The sequence below is a fragment of the Anticarsia gemmatalis genome, chromosome 15 (assembly GCF_050436995.1).
Source record: "Anticarsia gemmatalis isolate Benzon Research Colony breed Stoneville strain chromosome 15, ilAntGemm2 primary, whole genome shotgun sequence".
NCBI lineage: Eukaryota > Metazoa > Arthropoda > Insecta > Lepidoptera > Erebidae > Anticarsia > Anticarsia gemmatalis.
This window is the reverse complement of record NC_134759.1, coordinates 11173983-11195141: the sequence shown is the minus strand read 5'-3', so window position 1 is coordinate 11195141 and position 21159 is coordinate 11173983. Positions and strand designations below refer to the sequence as shown.

Sequence of the window (21159 nt, the reverse complement as noted above, 5' to 3'; positions counted from 1 at the left end):
TAAAGGTTGTCGGTAGTTAATCATTAAAAGTTATCTTACCCATCATCAAAAGTAAAAACCATTTAACTAAAACCAATAAATAAATACCCAATATCCTGCGAGGTAAATACTGCGTTATCAATGCAATAATCACGTGTCGCCTGCCAGGTGGTATCAGTTCTTACCTGAGACTCAAGGTTCATAGAAAAAGCCAAGCTCTCCTTTCATCAACATTGTAAAGATTGTAACCAACAACAATAAAACGAGATGTAAATCTCTTTGGTACTTTGTTGGTACTTTATAATCTTAGTTGAATAGGAATCAATTGTTCGTTACTTTTCGCGATTTCTTTGCAACTAGATACTGTTGTCAAATTTTGTATGTTATTATATTATCCATAGATATTTTAGTTTGTTTTAATATCTTTATTTAAACAGGAATATTTATAATTGCATACAATTATCACGCCTGTTATACCCGAATCGAATACCCTCGTCAGGCCGGTCATAAATGCATATAGGTACAATCTTAGAAAACTATTGCAACGGGTGTTAAACGCGATTGAAAATTAAAGCTTTAGGATACCCTATTTGTTTACCCGACGTTTCGATGTCATCATCGTTATAATATTATGTGCACATGTCGCGAGAGTTTAAAATCGTTAATAGAAAACTCTGTTTTCAATGGGCACAATGTGAGCACAATAGATAGATCGATAGAAGAGTTATAAGAACCTGTCTTAAGTAATACATAATATGTTGTAATATTATGTTATTTGTATTTATTTCTTTGTGATAAGTTAATCGAAATTGTAAGTATGTATTGGTGTTTTCCTTGTTGACTACGATTTAACTGGGCTATCGATAATCCTTGAAAATATTTCCGGTGCCCTGTACCTGAACCGTAACTAATCTTCGTGTTAATTTCGTAGATATTTGCCAATTTACTTTTACGATTTTTTGTTTATATGAATGCGACAGAATTTTATTTAAAGTATGGAATTTTATAAAATTCTTGCTTGCTTGAAATTGGTAGGTACAAGATCGGGAAGCGGGGATAGACAAAGAAAAGCAATTACTCTGTAGTGAGTACAGTTGTGCTGTGCGCGATGATGAAGGATAAGTACTAAGATAACTATATCGGCAACAATGAAAAGCATGGCTGATTTCAAAGGCAAAGATAATATTAATTATTTAATAAAATTACTTATTTTTCTTTCGCTACATTTAGTAGCGTCAAATAAATGTCGGAAGGCGTCCAAGAATGAAACATGTTCCATATTCCAGAGTGTAAGCACAAAATAGGTAAGTAATAGTTGTAAGTACCAACCTACTCACTACGCAGCTCGTAAGATGTATTTTATTATTATTTATTAAAAAATATTTGTTACCTACCTACTTTCCTCAATACATTTCGTCACCGACTATTAGTAAATTTGTACCTAAGAAAATCCCGAATTGACGCATATTTTTGTACTTTAACGAAGTAACTACTGCAGATATCGCAAATTACCAACAATGCCGATACCAGAGCGATATTTCAATATTTCATTATTTAGGCGTAATACTGATAATATTTCTTTGAAGGTTACGTTATTTCCTGATCCGTTTGTTGCGAATTTGCGATAAATAGTCATTGTACAGGTAAATTAAAATAATATCTTAAATAAATAAAAGGCGGGTAGAAATATTTTATTATATCAGTCGTCTTGTTATGCTCACATATTGATCGAGCAGACATTTGGATATAATTTCTTGAAGTATCATTATCCTCATTAACTTTACGCGAAATTCTTCTCAAGTGACTCCTATTCACATATATGTCTGGGTAGACATATATGTGAATAGCAGTCACTCTCGAGTGGGTTCTCGGTCTATTTTATTTCTAAGATCGTCTATTTTATTTCTAACTTTTTCTTGTTTTATTCATTCTAAACAAATAAATAGTTAGGAGTCTATGTTTGAAATGATTGAATATAACACAAATTGCAGGATTTTAAATTATCAAGTTTCTAATATCGACATGCCAACGCCATCTGTCGACTACATTAGAAACTGATAGGGTTTTTATTTTTAGAAACTGGTATCACTGAAACAATTATTGCATTGACAACACTAACTGATGTGTCAATTAGTTGTCAAAATGGCACGTCAGCAGCAAGACGTTGATGAGCTATTCGATGTTAAAAATGCATTTTATGTTGGAAATTACCAACAAGCAATCAATGAGGCGCAAGGTGTATCTGTAAGTAACATTCTTACAAACTTTATTTCCATAAATTCTCTATTTCGCCAGAGTTATTAGCATGTTTTGGGCGGTGACGTTGTGCCGCTCATGTATTCGTCATTATTTTACCTTAAAACTATATTATCGTTGCATTTTTTTTACTAGAAATACATATTTCCAGCATTGAGAATATATAATTTTGATTTCCAGCCATCCACACCTCTGGTAGCGCTCCAACGAGATGCTTTCCTGTACCGTTCGTACATCGCTCAGGGCAACTACAGGATTGTGTTGCAAGAGCTTAAGACGGCTGATCCCATGCTCCAGCCCCTAAAGACGCTGGTGGACTACCTCTCTCCTGATGCCAACAAGCCTGCGATTGTCGCTGACATCGATGCTAGGGTCAGTTTGTTTATATTGTGGCCATATGATTGTGTTTACAGTCACTTGCTTCCTTTTGCTTGAAATAGTGTATCAAGATATATTTCATATAAATTTTATTAATATCTACAATTTTATAATTAAAGTTGTCCCATTTAAGACCAAAAACTAGTACTAAATTTGCTAAAATCTGATGCAATTCCTACAAACTTACTGCAACATTAAGTAGTCCTTTAATGGGTAAATATAAGAAGAGTATGGTCATGAGTTCTTATCTGCTTGTCATACCTAATTCGAAGGTTATGTTTAAACCTCAAGTAATATGTACCTGGCTGAATCTATAAACTGTTGAGTGTCGAGTTCATGAACAAATTTGTGTAACATTTCAGGTAGCGAAAGGTACAGAATTGGCAAATGAGGTCTTCCTGATTGTAGCAGCAACCATCTACTACCATGAGGACAACTATGAGGCAGCACTTAAGTAAGCAAATTCATCAAAATTTATTTGTGCAGCAAAATAAAATAATGCTCAAACATTATACTTGAGGGCAGAAGTTGCCATCGGTTTCTTTTTATTATCAATGTGGAAGCAGTATGTTTCTAAACAAGAGTAATAGAAATACCTGCACCTACCCTTCAATTAGTTCACCTACATGGGTCTGAAATATATATCTTCCTTGTATATGACTACAAGTTTGCTGCTCCATACTGAAATTCTTTTGCAGCACTATTGGAAATTCGAAATAGTGTGGCAAAGAATGCTCCATATGAAATTAACAAAACTTATAACTATCACAAAGAACTGTAATAAATAATGTATTGACCTTCTGTTCGTAGGATCCTCCACAATGCTGAGTCTCTGGAGCTCCGTGCATTCACTCTTCAATGTCTCCTAGCCATGAACAGACCAGACTTGGCTCGCAAGCAGCTCAAAGCTCTGCAGGATATTGAGGATGATAGTACTCTCACACAACTGGCACAAGCTTGGCTGAATCTGTCTCAGGTACTTAATACTTTTTTGTTAGTAGTTTCTAGAATGATTCTTAGGATTCTAAGAACTCTAGAATGTTCTATACTCAAATTTACTGAACAGCTTGGAAAAGGCTTTATGGAAATGCTATTAGATGCACATCTTTCTAAAAACAGCTACCTAACTATAGTCTTGGTAATAAAATATAAGATTGAGGCCAAATTTGTTGATTATGCATTGAATTATTTACATTAATATGGAAATAGCTTGCTTTTTTTACATTATATGCACGCTCAAATTAAAATATATGCTGAAGCTGTTTTTAATTTTGTGCAAAAACCTAGACCATGCTGTTTGACTTAATAATCATATACCTAACCTGATGTACAGGGTGGTCCAGGAGTGCAAGATGCTCACTACAGTATAATGGAATTGTCTGAACGCCTGGGCGCGCTCGGAGCAGGACCTGCAGCTGTTGGAGCAGCCGCTGCTGCTTCCAGAGGTAATAAAACATGATATAAGTTTATAAGAAGGAACTAACACCGTGTTTCATAAGAACGATTCATAAACAATATAACATTTTTAAATGATTAGGGTAAACTTCTGGATCCTTTTATACTACAGATCCTAAAGGTTAAGTGTGTTGTATGTTGTATAACTGTCATTGTAGAATCTCATTCTCTCTATGTATCTTTTTCTGATCTATTTTTCATCAGGAATGTGGGAGGAGTCTGAGCAGATGTTGACGGAAGCACAGGCGCGTGCTCCGCAACAACCAGACTTGTTGCTGGGACTTGCCGTGACAGCTGCACACAGTGGCAAGGCACCTGAGGTATTTATTGTATATTCAAGTTATGTTACCTGCTTTATTTACAGAGAACAACATATAGGTTTTACATACAAGAAGACAGTAGAAACATATATTGCAGAACAGATCAGCTTAACATAGTTCTGTTACTGTTAATTTGTAATGCTAGTCTGGAGTTCAATGTTCGACATCTCTCCAATAACAGCCTGAATAATAATATGTAGAACGAGCATTCGATCTAAACTTGGTTTAATATCTCATAGTTCTCAAACTGTATCAAAAGTCCAAGTTCCTTGTTTTTTATTAGCCTTTACCTGGAATTTTGCATACCTGTATTGTTTTTCATAAGTATTATTTACGATATTTTCATTCCAGGTATTCAGTCGCTACATAGCGCAGCTGTTAGACAGCCACCCTGACCATCCGTTCACAAAGGACTACCACGCGAAGACCAACGAGTTCAAACGTCTCGCCGCGCAGTACCAACCCTCTGTGCCGAGTTAAACCTTATTACTATTACGATAGAGTCCGATATGTATTGTGTAATGTTTATTAAAGAGTTTTATTCTATACTACCTATGTTGGGCTTTTTATTTTCTAATAATGTACCTCTCATATCCCCGGTTTCTGAGTACATTTAGCGGTAGTTTATCTATTCAGTTTTTTTATATGAGTTTTAACGCTATTGAATAGATAATCTACCGCTTAATGTACCTCAGAAACGGGGGGTAGTGTTTTAAAATGTATATCGTGCTACTGTTTAGTATAAAACGTGGTTTTAGTGTGCAATTACTAAAGTTCGGGATAGATTCCCAGGTTGGTCAAAGGTTCTTGTTATAAGAAAATTCTCAGTACAACAGTAAATAGTTTTGTAGCGGTAGAATTTCCTATATAGTAGACTGATCGGTTGATGTAGGTCTGGACCCTTTTTGTTAGTTTCGTAAAGAAATTGGGATGGGTCACGAAGCTTTGTGACATAACAGTATGGGTCAGCGCAGACCAAGAGGAGCGCAGCGGAGAGGATTTTTTTAACGCACTTGAAAATCAACTTTAAATTAATTAAAATAAAGTGCATAATTGCTTGAACCTGATAAAAAATGCTCGCGCGTCCTCGAGGATGCGCGGGTATCCCCGCGCATACTCGAGGACGCGCGAGCATCGTACGAAAAATTTCAATGTTGTTACTGAGTTTAAAGAGAGAGAACGTCATTTTTATTCTTCTTCAGTCAAAAGAGCAATTATAATCATGGCCCAGTCTACCATCGTTGACGAATTTTCACGAAAACTGGCCTGTTTAATGAAGAATGGTAACCTAGAAAGTTTTCCTCGCGCAGGCTCGAGCAGTCGCGAGCATGCTCGAGCATCCGCGAGCCGTAAAGAAAATGCTCGAGACCGCGCGAGGATTATTCCGGTCTGTCTGCGCTGGGCCTATTTTGGTCTAAAACAAAACAGCAGCGCACAACGTAGTACATGAGACAAATAATAGATGGCGTTACTTACCTATCCTAGTTCAAAAGCTCCATAATAGATGGCGTTACTTTCTCTGTCTAAACTTTTTTTAACAAATGAGCCACCAGGAATCATGTTAAAAATAAAACAAACAAATTAAAAAACATCTCCTTTATCAACATGTAATCCTAGTAGAAGCTGTAATCGTAATCATTGTCTGTGTCTTCTTCTTCTTCCTCCGTGGTACTGCTCGTGTTTGCTAGAATGTGGTACTGCCTTAGTTTCTCTAACGCCACCATGTCGTCCATCAAGCCGAGGGGCAGGTCTGATGTGTCGGGATCGCCTTTTACCAGAGTCCAGTCTGTAGTTGATTCGTGAAGGATTTCCCCATTTATACCTAGGATTTAAGTGCGCAAATTAATATGTTAAACATTTAGCATACCTATCCATGAGATAGCTTAGCCAGAATTAAGACAGGGGTTTTAATACACTTGTTGATATTTAATTTAGTAGACAGGGTATGTGACGTGACTCTTGCTTATAATTGTGAAATTGGTCTATAAAATTAATATCCAGGAAATAGAATTACCTATACTACTTTTACGCTTCCATATCGTCTAGTTCAGGGCAAAAATTTGTATTTTAGCTTTCCTGAATTGTTGTAAAGTCAACCCAACTCACACTTCGCCAGCGTGGTGGACTCAAGGCCTAAAACTAATGAGAGGACGTACGATTAAGTCCACCTTTTCATTTTGTAGGTTCTAAGTTTTGAAACAAATAAAATAGTACTACTCTCACAGTTTATAAAGTGACCTGCTTATGACAGTACAGTAACAATATCAAATGAGATCAATATAAAAGTTGTTCACCGCCTACGAATTGAGATAAACGTCACTAACTTTGTATCATATTGAGTTGATAATTTGTAAGTGGGTGGTGGAAACAAATAAATATATTAAAGCACAGATATCGTATCTTTTCGTATTGATGTGCTTTTACCATTTAGATTTTAATTGAATTTATTAAGTCCAGTAAAGCAAGGAATCTTTGAAAGTTATGTTAGAAATAAAAGATGTCCGTTATTACTATTGAGTAGTTGTTGATACACCCGAATCCTTCACAATTCTCAATTATTTGACACATCTATCACCCAACTGGCCAGTAATAAGGAAAATTTTTGATTGTCACCCTTTCAGTGCCAAGCTATGACCACATTGCCCAAGACCACCTTTAAAAGACTTGTGTTCAAAGATGGTTCAAAGCCTTTTTTCTTATCTTAATTAGGTTGGAGCAAAGAGGATAGGAAAGTACTGACCATTGGGCGAAATATCAACAGGTCCATCTACTGGTGGTGCGGTGTAAGCTTCTAACTCCTGTTCCGTTCTGCTCTCCCGGTCCAACTTCTCCTGTTTTCTTTGACGACGCCATGCTTTTTGTAAGTTGAATCGTTCTGGCCTGCAATTTAAAAAAAAAAAAGAAATGTTAAAGTACATATAGAATTAGAAAAGGGTTTTTAAAATTTTTCAAAAACCAGAGATTAGATCATTATTATGTTTGTCGGTGATTCTAAAATCGGCTAATTAAGACATGATGGTAAATAGTTTAACCGGGTCTTCATAGTGGAATCTTATCATTTGCTTCTAAATTTCATTGACCCCATTTATCCGGAACAAACACCATAATCTTATGAGACTATAATACCCATATACTTTGATCTTAATATAATACACCTGACGTAATTACTTACTTCGACTATCCTTAAACATTCCACATTAATGTTTGAGTGTTAGACTCCAAGGCACTAAGATTTTACTATGGTAGACTCGAGAGCTAGCCTCTCGTAATTACTCTCTCGTAGCCTCAGTAACTAGCTAATAATGAAAATAATGAGTTGGTGACTTGAGGTTGAATGTTCTAACTTTTTAACCAAACGCAAAAAGAGGGGTGTTATAAATTTGACGTGTCTGTCTGTTTGTGGCATCAAACTCCCGAACGGATGCAGTGATTTCGATTTAGTTCGTATGATGAGAAAGTTCGTGGTGGGAAAATTAGAATGGCTTAACCTATTCTAACCTACCTATAAGAAGTATCAAATGAATTATTTATATTAAAAATTCCTTGCCCCAGGAAAAAGAGAAATTGACTTGTTGTGTCGGGGGTCTTTAAAATTTTTTTCAAGAAAATAATAATTAATCATGAATGCATCAGAATCTTACTTTTCCCCTTCTTGATACACTTTAGCTTCTAAGTTCTGTATATCATGTCGTAGGTCAGCTATCATGAGCAGCATCAGATCCAAGGATCCTTTGGGTCCTCGCTGACCTCGTGGCCCTCTTGGCCCAGCGTCACCCTTCGGACCATCAGCACCGGGTGGACCGGCTGGTCCCTGTAATATAAAACGAATTACGAACTGATACTTATTTCTGGGCATTCGAACATTGCCGAAAAAACAGAATGTTGTTGATAATTTCGTTGTAAAATACAATGGAAAATTTTAAGACACCTTTTGTGATTTGAAAACCTCGTATAGGGTAAGATTTAGATCTGGTTTTGACCACATAATCAAATATATATCGGCTAGCTAATTAGGTGGAATTTTAACAGTTGCATTTACAGGTACTCTTGGTTTCACTTTATTGATGTCGTGAAATTGTCCCTTACAATTATTAATTAAATGTTAATGCGTCCCTATTAGGCATATATTCAATAATAAGTAGTTTATAACTAGTAAGTTGTAATAATATCCCTAATTTGATCGTAAAAACGAGATAAACAAAACTCACTTCCTAAATAATATGGCGCCGCCCGGCGAGCATTTAATGACCTCTCAATGTATGTTATTACGACTAATTCTATTAATATTTATGGTTGATAATTATCATGTTTCGGTAATATGATGGCTTTTATAATTACTATGATAAGCATAAACAAACCTAATAATTAAATAGTTATACTTCCGAACTGTAACATTTTGATCAGACATTAATTGTGACGCACAATGAAGATTGACTTTGAGCTGCATGTACAGGAACTAGAGTAAGCAACCCTTTTCGCTATCAGCCAATAGATCGGTAACCGCATAACATTATAATAAACAGTGCGCGAAGTTGTAGAAAGAGATGCTTTCCAAAATTCCGCTCTTGTTTACTACAGAGTTCTGACTGTCATTAAAAACAGCTCTTCTGACCTCAGCCCTCCTGGTAGCTACAAATAGTATTTAAGACTAGTTTATACTGACCCTTGGTCCTCTTTCACACCGACAATATCCTCCTTCTAGTGGCGCTGTTGAATCAAGGACCCTGTACGCGTATGTCCCTTCTGCGAATCGGTCTTCACCTGAAAATGTAATTAAAGACATTTTAATAGCTATAAGAAAATATACAGTACACCCAAGATGAAATAAAAGACACATGTAAATACTTCCATTTCGTTTGGGTACCTTAGAAAATTAAGTTGTTACGAGAAAACAAGGAATACGAAAGAAGTATAAAGAACACACGGGCTTGGGTAATTTAAAATATCCCAAATAATTTGGGATAAGGTTAGAATAGTCGAAAGCTGTTTACAACTATGCTTGCGAAAAGTTCATAAAACAAAGGTAAAGATGCATGAAACCTAAGCTTGACCTATCATTTATCACATAAAAATTTTAATTAGTCAACATTTTTGCGTCTATTATACCTAATTTCCGAGGACTCTTTAAGGGTTTGAATTGATACATGCGTTTTCGGCACGAGCAGTTGGTTTACGGCTTCCAATGTACCGCAATGGCATGCATGCACATTAGATAAGTACAGATGTGTCTTTATGCCAAGCGTGCGAGTACAGTTACGCATACCAAATGCGCATGACCCGGCTTGAACGCAAGGGATCAACTGTGGTCCGAGAGCTCTGAGATAAAATAACTAATTTAGAACCTGCAATTTTCTTTAAAAATAATAGCTACTGACATTCTATTGCGGCTTGGAGTTACATACATTAAGTATAACGTTAAAGTTAACCTTTGTAAAACTAAAATAATAACAAAGGCTAAGTGCGAGTTGTACTAGCGCACGAAGGTCCGTGCTATTTTGAAAATGATAAAAATCGCTTTTGTTGTATAGGAGCCTCCTTAAATATTTCTTTTGTAATGTTTTTTTTTAGGATTTGTTGTTATAGCGGTAACGAAAATAATTTTAACTGTCTAACTATTACGGTTCCTGAGATAAAGCCACAGCAACGTTTCAGTAATATTAAGTTCGTTTAAAGCTTTGCATACGGATCTGTAGAAACCGAATTAACCTTCTTATTAGGTTTTCAACATTGTTTTAGTATCCTAGTGTCCTATGCGCACTTATCTATAAATGAGTCATAGCAAGCATAATGCGTCTACTGTGTAGGCATATCTTTCTATACTTTTTTAATCGTAATAATACATTTATGTGTTGTTAAAAGTTCAATATCGTAGACAGGCGTAGGCGAATCGCATATTTTCGTGGCTCCATCATAATTAAGACATCATTAACATGGCTATTACAAAACCGATTCGTTCAAGTTTTGGACACTTACGTTAACATTCCACGTTAATTTATTTCATTTTTACGTTTCAGGCGCCCACAAATTGTATATTATACAAGACTTTTTCTTTGTCTCGCAGAATCGTTCTTTATTTATTCAGCTACATAGGCTTTTCTTAGTGTTTGGTAACGAAGCCCAGTATTTAAACTCACGAGCATTTAATTTGAGATCAATACCCTCTCGAGCGCCCCAACGTCAAATTCTTTACCGTTAAGCGCCCAGAAATGGCGCCCAAAATTGAATTGGTGGTCGGCGTTTAAGCGCCGATTTCGTCATATTTTAATACTAACATCCTAGTCATACCTTATTTATTTGAAATCTACATAAAATGTGCTTTAGTAATGAATATGTCGTTGGGTCAGATGTTGTTTAAGGTGCTCTCTGGCCTATATCAACCACTTATTCAAGTGTGTGCATTAGATCGTCGTCTCATTTTATCAGCTTCAATGTCAAATATGTTTGAGAGGGATAAAGATAGTTTTGGCATTTCGTTTCCATGTTTTTAAAATGAAAGATCGCTTTACCGTACCACGGTGGCCGGGCGCTTAACGGGGGTAATACATTCAACCGTGACACGGTGGCCGGGCGCTTGAGAGGATAATGTATTCATATTTGTGTACCAGGATAACATACAATCGTAAGAGATGTTTCGTAGTACAGAAATTGCCTTACCATCTTTCAACATAGGGTTGTCCATCAACTTCTTCAGTGCTGAATGTGTGGTACGGAGCTGGTCTCCGAGTTGCTTGACCTTCCTCGACAGCCAGGTCACGGTGTCACATGGTGCGTAACACCGGGAAGATGCTCTTACTAGCGGTAGCGGCTCCTGAAAACGGTATAACTGCGCTAATTATGTGATTTCTTTATAAAGTCAGCCAGTTTAGTAGTCCTTAATAATTAGGAATTAAAAGTTTGTTGGTAGAAGTATCGAGATTTATTACATAGGTAACGGTTTCATAATATACAGCAAAAAAATCTTCAAAAATCAGATCATTTACTAAATTAGCTCATTATTATGCTGACAATCATAATAGTCAATGATACAGAGAGTGAATTTACCGCCAGTTCGGAGAGTAAAGCCCATGAGAATAGCTGGCAAAAAACTCGTAGCCACTCTTTTTAATTGCCAAGTTGTTTTTACAATATTTCTATTAGGTATATATAAATCATTAATGATGTAATGAGCTGCTGCCAATAGTACCAATGGTACCCTTTGGTCATAGCATAAATTAAATCAATTTACTGAGGTGCTAGTAAACAAGATGTTATATAGTGTTGGAAGCATGTTGGTAGTACCTACTTACACATGAAGTACAGTACAGAATAGCAGGTAAGTGTGTGTGGCAACTTACTGGTATTGCCAAAGGTGTTGGTCTCTCGCACTTCTTGCCATCGTTGGCTAAAGTCAGGGGCTGTGAACACTCGCAATGGAAGCTGCCTGGATCATTTATACATCGCTGCTCACAACCACCGTTGTTTGTTGCGCATTCATCCACATCTACGAAACATAGAACAATTAAAGCCATATAATTGACCAAAGTGTGTAAAAACTCATGAGTGAGTGTGAGGTTTCCGAAGACAGTGTCAGGACAGAGCAAAGTGGAGGAGAAAGATCAGGAAGGATAAGCCCACTACCATATGGGATTCATAGCATGGAAGAGAGAAAAAGAGAATTGACCAGTGTATTTCACTAGATATCAGTGCGAAATCTACACAGCATACGTTCTGCAAGATTGACAAGCGTTAAGATTGAGAGTGTATTAAACGCAAATTAACATTATGACATGAGGATGGACTTCATAGGCATACATAAGGGGACTTACCAACACAGTACGGCTGCGTTTTCCTCCTGTAGTTTTCGCTGTGGAACTGAAAGCCGTTGTGACAACCGCACCATACACTCTGACCTCGAACTTCACACGCCTGTTCACATAACTGCAGACTGCACGGGTCTACGTTCTTTGGTACACATCTGGATTCAAGAAGTAGGACTTACTTTATTGGGATTAATGTACATCAGACCAGTTAGTAGTCAGTGGAGATTAAAATCTCTAATTTGGTCCATTAAATCATTTACAAAGCCAATCAATTCGCCGCTAAATATAACCTGAAAGCAATCAAAATAAATAAGCTTTTGAAATCGTCTGTGTTCACGAAGCAACTGAAGTCAGATCGTATTATGTTCGGTCGGTCTCATCTCTGGTCAATGAACCACTATATTACTCCGAGAGCATGCGTAGATGCTTAGTCAATCGTTGAGAATACCACAGTGATTGATTAAAGCTTGCCTCTTGACGTTTCCTCATTCCGATGTTCCTACGTGACAAACTGACAAAGTAACCACCGCCCTTCAACATATTACTTGTTCAGAATATAAATATAATCCTGTTTGAAAAGCGGTAAGGTTTTTCTGAATGTATTGTTGTGGAAATGTGTTTGATGACCTTGGCCCTTTGTTGGCACATTTTTTATACGTGCTTTGAAATATTGTACAGTTTAACTGAAAATCAAAGTACCACTTTTGCTGACCTGCTCTACCAAACTCGTATGGTTTAACTATAGGAAAACTCCCTTCATTCATGCAACCCTGGTAGATTTGAAGTAAAACTACAGCATTGCCCCTATTAATTTACTATATAATCATATGTCTACACTAAGAAGAAAGTGCTGCATTTCTTCCTACCTCCCAGCGATGTAAACATGAGTATCACAGCAGCGCAATTTGATGCACTGAATATCAGCGCCATCCACATGACACGTCTCACGGGAGCGCAGTATTCGGTCCGTCGGACATGGGGAACTACCGTCTAATCTGAAATGGAAACAAAAGTATACACAGTCAGTGACAGAGTAAAACAACAAATGAACATCGTTAAAGGATATGGCAAAAACATTTTTTGATATTACCAGCCCATGCACCGAAAACTTTAAGTTTGCAACACTGACGCAATCTGAAGATACATTATGTTGAACGAAACTTTCAGTGTAGGTAAGTTAAATTCTGATTACGACAATACACCTACTCAGTTTGTTACTAACGGAATCTTAGTCCAATATAAACAGGCACATACTTATCTTCAAATTGCAAGCTCAGGCTTACTGAGAATTTGACGCTAACGATAGGAAACGCGTTGCTCAACGAAATCTATTTCTATCAGCAGGCAATGAAACAAAGCTCTATTAATATTAAACATATTAAATAAATACTCTAACGGCCAGTTTCTTCATACATATTATGTTATCTATAGTAACAGCTAAAGCCCAGACTTCTATTTGTACGTTACCCTAAACTTTTGCTTTTGAGGAAGGAACTGGCAGAGAAGAAACTGTTGTCTACAAAAATGTAACAAATTCAGCAAATAAAAGTACCGTACTATCAGTACTATGCTTATAAGGATTCCGTACAGACCCTGGCTGTCATGTCGTTATTGAAAAGACCAAAAGTTTCTTGCTAGCTATTCTTGATACCTATAAGTGTCAATATTTGACCCAAAACAAATGTTTGTTATTAATTTAGGCGACAATATTGTACGGAAAGCGTTATTTCGTCTAATAAAGCTGCAAAGTTGACAGAAATACACTCTTGCGCATCATTAAATTTCAAAGTAGTCTCAACTGCGCGACATACTGGTTTAAGTGGGACATTTACAATGTGTCGTGTGATGGATCTAGTCACGGCTAATTGGGCCAGTGCACATACAATGCAATAAGACTGGGCTGGAATGAGAACCCTAATTGAATTGTAGTAAGCTTTAAGTGTAATGGAACTTGCGTCGTTGTAGATTGTCTTTGTGTCTCTGTGAAAAGGTCGTGTGATCATGCGTGGGTTTTAAGGAGATTTTAAGAGATTTTTTTTGGTTTGTTGCTCTGTGTATAGTATGTTCTCCTAGTAGTTTTGTGATTTATGTCCCAAAATGAAACTATATTTTCCCAAAGTTACTCGATTCTCTACCACTATCGACTACCGACAACCGGCTAGTTACCAATTTTGTATGAAAATCTGTGCCTCGATTTTCTACTACTATCGACCACCAACAACCGACCTGTCATCGAGAAATTTTGTATAAAAATCTGATCAGCGCCTCTGACGGGTGTCGTAGGAAATATTTTGGCAGTACATTCTAAATGTAAATTTTGATAGCTAGCCGGCTAGGTTGTCGGTAGTCGATAGTGGTAGAGAATTGAGGTACTGATCAGCGCCTCTAATACTCGATAGTACCGACTGTAGAGAATCACGCTACAGTAGGTGGATTATTGCGATACCAATTAAAACGTGCAGCTGACTATTAAAACTAGCTAACCAATTAATTGGCTAAACCTAAAAAGGTTTGTTTAGATAGATTGGAACAAAATGACACTTGCTGTACTAAAGGACCGTCTGCGTTTACGCGTGACGGTGTGACCATGGGAAATAGGGATTTGTTTTAATATAATAAAATATATAGATAGCTTTTATACGATACTAAATCGTGTAATATTGTTTTGAATAGGCACTTTTAGTTCAATCGACGCAAGTGTCGCCAACACTGCCTCATTAAAAAAGGCAGACATGAATGTCAAAAGTTTCCCATGCAAAGATTTTTATCTTATCGGTTATACAAAGTCGTTTGCGATGGCTAGCTCATAACCTAATTATATCTAGTGTACATAATGATTATAATATATTTATGGTTACATTTTGTCCGTAAACCACAACATGTTTATAAATTCGTCATTTTGTTGATGTAACTGTGGTTTCCTTACCGCAGACGGTTAGATTAACCTGGCCTTGGTTAGGGGTTATGTCATTATTTTTTTCTTTGTGTTGAATCTATTGTTGTTATGCCTATGTCATTGCTTCTCTATGCGGTAGCAAAAGCTCTTCTTTTGATCTTCTTTTTGTCTATTTTAAAGATTCTGAATACTGTGTTTTTTTTCAATTTGAAAGACCGAACTATCTTTACATAGATGACTTCGCGGTTAGGACGAAATTAACAATACAAAATTAAGTTTACAAGCGCTTGATTAAATTTTTTCTGATTTCATACAAAAGTGAAGTAAGTTAACTCTTATTTTTAAAGGGAATTAGTTAAGTCGGGAACTTAGAGAGAGAAAGACTGTTTCTAGATCTGTTATGACAGACTATAAAATCCCAAGAATTTGCTCTATTTATTTATTTAGCTCGTTACCAGGACAACATGAATCAAAAGTAGCGGATATGAACATTTTATGTGAGAAATAATATTAATTTTATCTCTTGGCAGAACGCTAATATTTTGGTTACTGTGATCGTCTATGATCATGCGTCGATGTCGGACTGGTGATTGAAAATATTCAAAATTCTAAATTATGCTTGTTTGAAGTTTTATTTCATTTGCGTGATCATAAAGATATGCATTCATCAATATACATTTAGCAAATAAAACATGGATTGTCATAAAACAATAACGTGTAAAATCGTAAAAGAGTTTGAGATTATGGATGTAAGTTTGTAACAATCAAGAAAAAGAATGGCATTGATTTGTACGGATCCAGACGTTTTATACCGAATTTCAAATCGGACCCGTAGTTCCTGAAATTAGCGCGTTCAAACAAACAAACAAACTCTTCAGCTTTATAATATAAGTATAGATGTATAGATAAGAATTTTACTGATTGAATACTTTAATTGGCTTACAGAAACTACCAGTTGTTTAGTGTCTTATTATAATTAAAAAAGTCGTATGACACGATCTAATGAACATTTAACAAATTTGTCCAAATAATATAATATAACGTGTCAATTAATTTGACACAGTTTTATTATAGGTGACCTACACATTATTATTATTCTAGCTACAATATTTGTTTATTTCGTATTTGTCTTTATAAGTACATATACGCTAATTTTTTAATGTAATAATTGTGATTTATATTTTGACATTATGTTGAGACATAACATGTTTAAGTTTATTGTTCAATTGTATTGGAGTAAACCTGTAAAATTTATTGTAAGGATGAATAAATAAATAAGTAAATTGAAGAGTTCATAAATCCTATATAATTAAGGAATGGATAAGGCGGTGATGCGTTCGATTACCAGTCAAAATAATTTTCAAATTTTTTACCTGGTGTACAGTTTTATGTTTTCATGCAATTTAACAAAAAGACGTTTGCAAGAAAATGTTTAATATAATAATATTCTTAGAATAGCAAAACTATGATTTTAACTATATCTAAGTATGTTTGAATGTATCTATCTATCTTGAAATCAACATAAAGCAGTAAAACCATCTCGTAAACTATGACACACATACCGAATGACAGTGCGAGGAGCATCTCAAACTATCTGCTATTAAACCAACGGTTACCGAGAACTAACTCGGATAAGTGAGCTAACTACTCTTCACCTCACGCCTTCGGTCACCTTACTAAGAATATATTAATTCATAGCCCTCTATTCTGAGAACGGATCAAAGGGATTCTTACACGCACATGACTATTAATACTGCATATGCAATATGAGTTACAGTATTACAGTACTTCTTGATAAAGCTGTGGGCTGTTTGGGATAAGAAAAAGTAAAAATAATCAAATATTACCACATTATTTCGGAATTTCTCGTTTGCAATTTCTTATTACCCAGAAACCTAAGAATAAGTATGCTTACTCAATTGTTATTTTAGCCCGGTTTTCAAATTGTGGTATCAAAATAATGCCTTGCAATTAACGATTTTAAACTCTCGCGACTTGTATACATAATATAATAATGCAACGGGTATCTAAACTTTTAATTTTCAATAGCGTTTAAGACCCGTTGCATTATAATATTAGATGCCTGGCAAGTTATTCTCTTAGTGTAATACATTTAACCACATCTATTTATGTTTTATGTTCACAACAAAATATGAAGAATATTCTAAGACAGGTCCTGCATAACTAATAGCAAATGTTTCTTGACAAAATATTCAAAAGTGCGTTGAGTACACAGCTTTACGGTGCAATGTACTTCATTTGGATGCAGTCGTTGAACCCACGTACTGATTTTTGATGCAACTGATTGATTTATGACATTTATAAATGAATTGATGGAACTCAATGGGACTTTTACAATCAATCGTATGCTTGTTCGATTGATTCATTGACAACTCATGTTCCCGTTGAGTTTATTGATTCATTCTATCGCGGGAGACAGTGAATGAAATTGTACAGAATCAGCTGCTGATTTGTAATGTCGGCCTTTAAAATAAATACCGGCTTGTGTTAATTAATTTTAATGAAATCTTACTTTTTAGGGACGTTAATTTAATAAAGCTCACGAGTAGTCACGAGTTGAATCCTAATTTACCTTTGTCGACCAACCTATATGTTTATAAAATTAACTTTTAGCAAAATACGTGATACCGACCTCTGGCTGATATTCAGAAATATGAATGATGTTATAAACTATACGAATAAAATTATTTAGAGCATTTTATGAGGTTCACTTCCGGCGAACTGATACAGAAATAATTAAAAAGTCACTGAAAATCACGGGAGATGCACAGGAAAATACTAGAGCCACATAAATCACTCACACGTCTAACGCATCGTCTTGGTACGCGTCCTCAACTTGGTATCCTCTCTGGTCCTGGTAGCCGAGTACCAGGATAGCAGGGGAGCACAAAAGTAACGCGGCGCAGGCCGCGGCTGCGAGCGGCGCGCGCATCGCGACTGCGGGTGCGTGCGCGCACGGATATGCGTTTGAGTAGTGTGGTATCCAAAGTTATAGCTGTGTGTACAGTAAATGATAATTTATTTCTCCCAGTTACAGTTACATCATACGTGGCGACTGGGTGAAGTACGAGACAATTTTATATTGAAGTTTTTATTAAGGAATTAATTACGTGTAGTTTTGTCAACAGTGTAGGTAATTAATCACCTATTTAGAATCCATTTGCCTCCAAAAGTTCAATAATTACGTTATAGAAAATTATAACCAAAAACACCATCAGCATCATTCATGGAGTTTAGTGGGTTTAGTTGATACAAGCTCAGCTGTCAGAAAACAAAAATATTAAATGCTTTTATAATAGCTGACGTTTTAATAACCTGCCACCTACATAAAAACCAACAAAACAAAATTTATAGGAGCCATGGAAATGAAAGAAAAGACAAAACCTCGTAAATATTATGTGAGTACAGACTAAAAATAATCAGAAGCTCCATAAAGTTGGCCAACTTGGTCAGTACTGAGTGACTCAGAACAAAAATAATACCAGAAATATCTTACTTAAAATAATTCGAATAGCGAAGTATTTTTGGTATGCAAATATGGAGTCTCTAATATTATGTCTCATGAACTTTAAGAACATTTTTTTGGAGTATATGGCGAGTTGGTATACAATATTTAAGTATTACGGGACTAACGGTCTGAATAAAAATAATTTTATTGGTACTGCACCAGCCTCACACAAAATAAACCTACCTATATTTGAGTTTGAGCCTAGCGAAATATTATATCAGGCACGCAGAAAGCGTAAGGAGGTAAGACGGATCTTTGTTAAGTAGTCACATAATACGTGTCCGTAGAGATCCGACCTCATAAACTTAGAACTTTACTAATAGCGTCTTTATGAATACGCAGGTAGAGTAACGCATACAACCCTACTAAGACCATGTATTAAAGTAAAGTAGTAAAATAAAGACATATTTAAAACCACAAATAATCTGGGAAATAACCACAAATTTTCTTTACGCAGAATTAAAAGCACGGGGCTGAGGAAATTTTACTTTCAAAAATGTGTTTAATATAGAGTCCAGTCTGCATTCATGTATTATGGAAAAAAACGTGATATTTTGTCTGAATACGTCATGTACCTATATTGTATAAGGCAAGACGGGTTTCACGTATCCACATGGTTAAAAACGCGATAGTATAAAGAAAAGGGTAAAATACCTTATGTAAAGCCTTAATTTACAATGAACAGTTCAAAAATCCTGTATAATAAATAAAGAATAAAAAAAAAAAAAAAAACAATGAACAGTCGATACAGTAATATTTTTAATTCACAAACACGAGCTGACAATAGAATAAACCAATCTATCAAAAACATCAAATATTAAAAGTAAACATTTCATATTTCAATACTGTTTTAATTAGTGAAAAAGTTTGGGAACCGTCGGTTTTGGCTAGTAATAGTCCCGAAATAAACGCACTAGTGTAGGGTGGATATAAAACATGGTATTTTAAGCTTCATGGTCGATTCTGTTTGTTAGTGTGTCCATCATCAAATGGATTATAGCTAGATATTTATTGAACTGTTCCGGGTTGCTAAGAGTAAAGATTGTTTGTTTTGGTTTAAAATTGAAAATATTCCGTAGATGTTTTGATAAATCAGGTTTTTCAGAGGTTTCCTCCATGTGTAATGTAACTGTTACACGAAGCACATTTTTAACTGAACATGTTACAAGTTCATTTTGTTTTGTAGAGTTTTAGAGACAATTGTCAAATTAAATATATCAATTTTTGCAAGTAGTAGTAAGGCATATTTTGGCAGGTAAATTCTATCTTTATATATATAATTCTTCTGTAAGTGTGTATGTCACTGAACTTCTCTTAAACGACTGGACCGATTTCGATGAAATTTTTTGTGTGTGTTCAAGGGGATCTGAGAATGGTTTAGATTCACAATTTTGTCCGCCGGACAATGTAAAACAGTTTAAAATTTTCAAAGTAAAGACGTGTAGAGAGGACAACGTCTGTCGGGTCCGCTAGTGTATAAAAGTATTCATATTTTTACTTTGTACATACCTGATCTACTGAAAGACGATCATATGTAAAAGACGGATCAAAGGACTCTTCAGAAATATGAACAATCCTTTATTTATCAATTCATTGAAGTTTGACTACATATTAGTCTATTTTGTGAGGTTCAAGTTCGCACAGATTTGTTTCTATCTTATATATAAAAGTAAATATATTGTTTGTTCTTGTAAAGTTGTTCATAATATGTGATTTAAAAGAAGTAAGCGCAGAATTTTGGAGTTCCAAACCATTTCATAGTAGAGCTTTCTTATTAAATACTTCAACAGTCTTATTATTTATTATTATTTAATAATAGTAATGCTTTTAATACAATATCTCACCACACACATGGGCGCATTAGTTTATCTGTTAAGTGTTTGTTTACAGTAATGTGAGCGCGCGCGCAGACGCCTCACGGCCATGCTCCATCGATCTACTGACACACTGCCGCTTGTGCAACACATACCACTGTTTATTTATAATATCCTGGTACTAAATCTAGATAGCTTTTATAGTTTTGATGGATTGCAACGATTAATCGAATAAATAATATTTTTCTAACACAAGTTACAGATAAAATACGCAATAAATAGCGTTAAATTTTGTGCCAAATGCTAATATTTACTGAATGAACTATGACATTGATATATTTAATTTTATCACTTTAGATCGTATATAACAAATTTTGACACAAATAATTCTAACTTTACAAATGGATAGAGTTTCGTTACTTCCTTGCTTAGTTGTCGAGGTACGAAGGTGTCCCTAAGGGTTTTACAGAACACAGAAATTATAGAGCGTTTCGTGATCTCTACATTCTCTCCCTCTCTTTCTCTTCCTCTGTCTCTATTTGTGAATCTTATCATGGATATGAACTTTATGTTTTAAAGCGCAGGCAAAGATATGAAATAATTTTACATACATACGTAAAATCGTGCCTTTTCCCTTATAGGGGTAGGCAGAAACCAGAGAACGCCACTTGGTACGATCTTAGCAAACTTTTCTTGCCTCATTCACATCATACATACAGGAGCCGGTTACAAG

General features: G+C 35.5%; 2 protein-coding genes across 3 annotated transcripts; one reads left to right on the top strand and one right to left on the bottom strand.

Annotated features, from left to right (window-relative positions):
* The first annotated feature begins 2104 nt into the window (after nt 1-2104).
* epsilonCOP (coatomer subunit epsilon) lies at nt 2105-4943 on the top strand. The gene is made up of 7 exons (XM_076123578.1): nt 2105-2223; nt 2416-2607; nt 2976-3067; nt 3424-3589; nt 3947-4058; nt 4273-4388; nt 4740-4943. The coding sequence occupies exons 1-7, from the start codon at nt 2122-2124 to the stop codon at nt 4866-4868; spliced, it is 909 nt and encodes a 302-aa protein (XP_075979693.1). The 5' UTR covers nt 2105-2121; the 3' UTR covers nt 4869-4943.
* Nucleotides 4944-5969: 1026 nt separating this feature from the next.
* On the bottom strand, nt 5970-18070 carry LOC142978762 (uncharacterized). Of its 2 annotated transcripts, none has more exons than XM_076123319.1 (9): nt 17906-18070; nt 13054-13182; nt 12194-12342; nt 11723-11868; nt 11043-11211; nt 9052-9149; nt 8030-8199; nt 7129-7268; nt 5970-6210 (listed from the first exon to the last, which is right to left on the bottom strand). In XM_076123319.1, the coding sequence occupies exons 1-9, from the start codon at nt 18034-18036 to the stop codon at nt 6002-6004; spliced, it is 1341 nt and encodes a 446-aa protein (XP_075979434.1). In that variant the 5' UTR covers nt 18037-18070; the 3' UTR covers nt 5970-6001. The 2 variants fall into 2 exon arrangements, with proteins under 2 accessions (XP_075979434.1, XP_075979435.1); XM_076123320.1 differs by having other exon boundaries at nt 11043-11196.
* Between the last annotated feature and the right edge of the window lie 3089 nt (nt 18071-21159).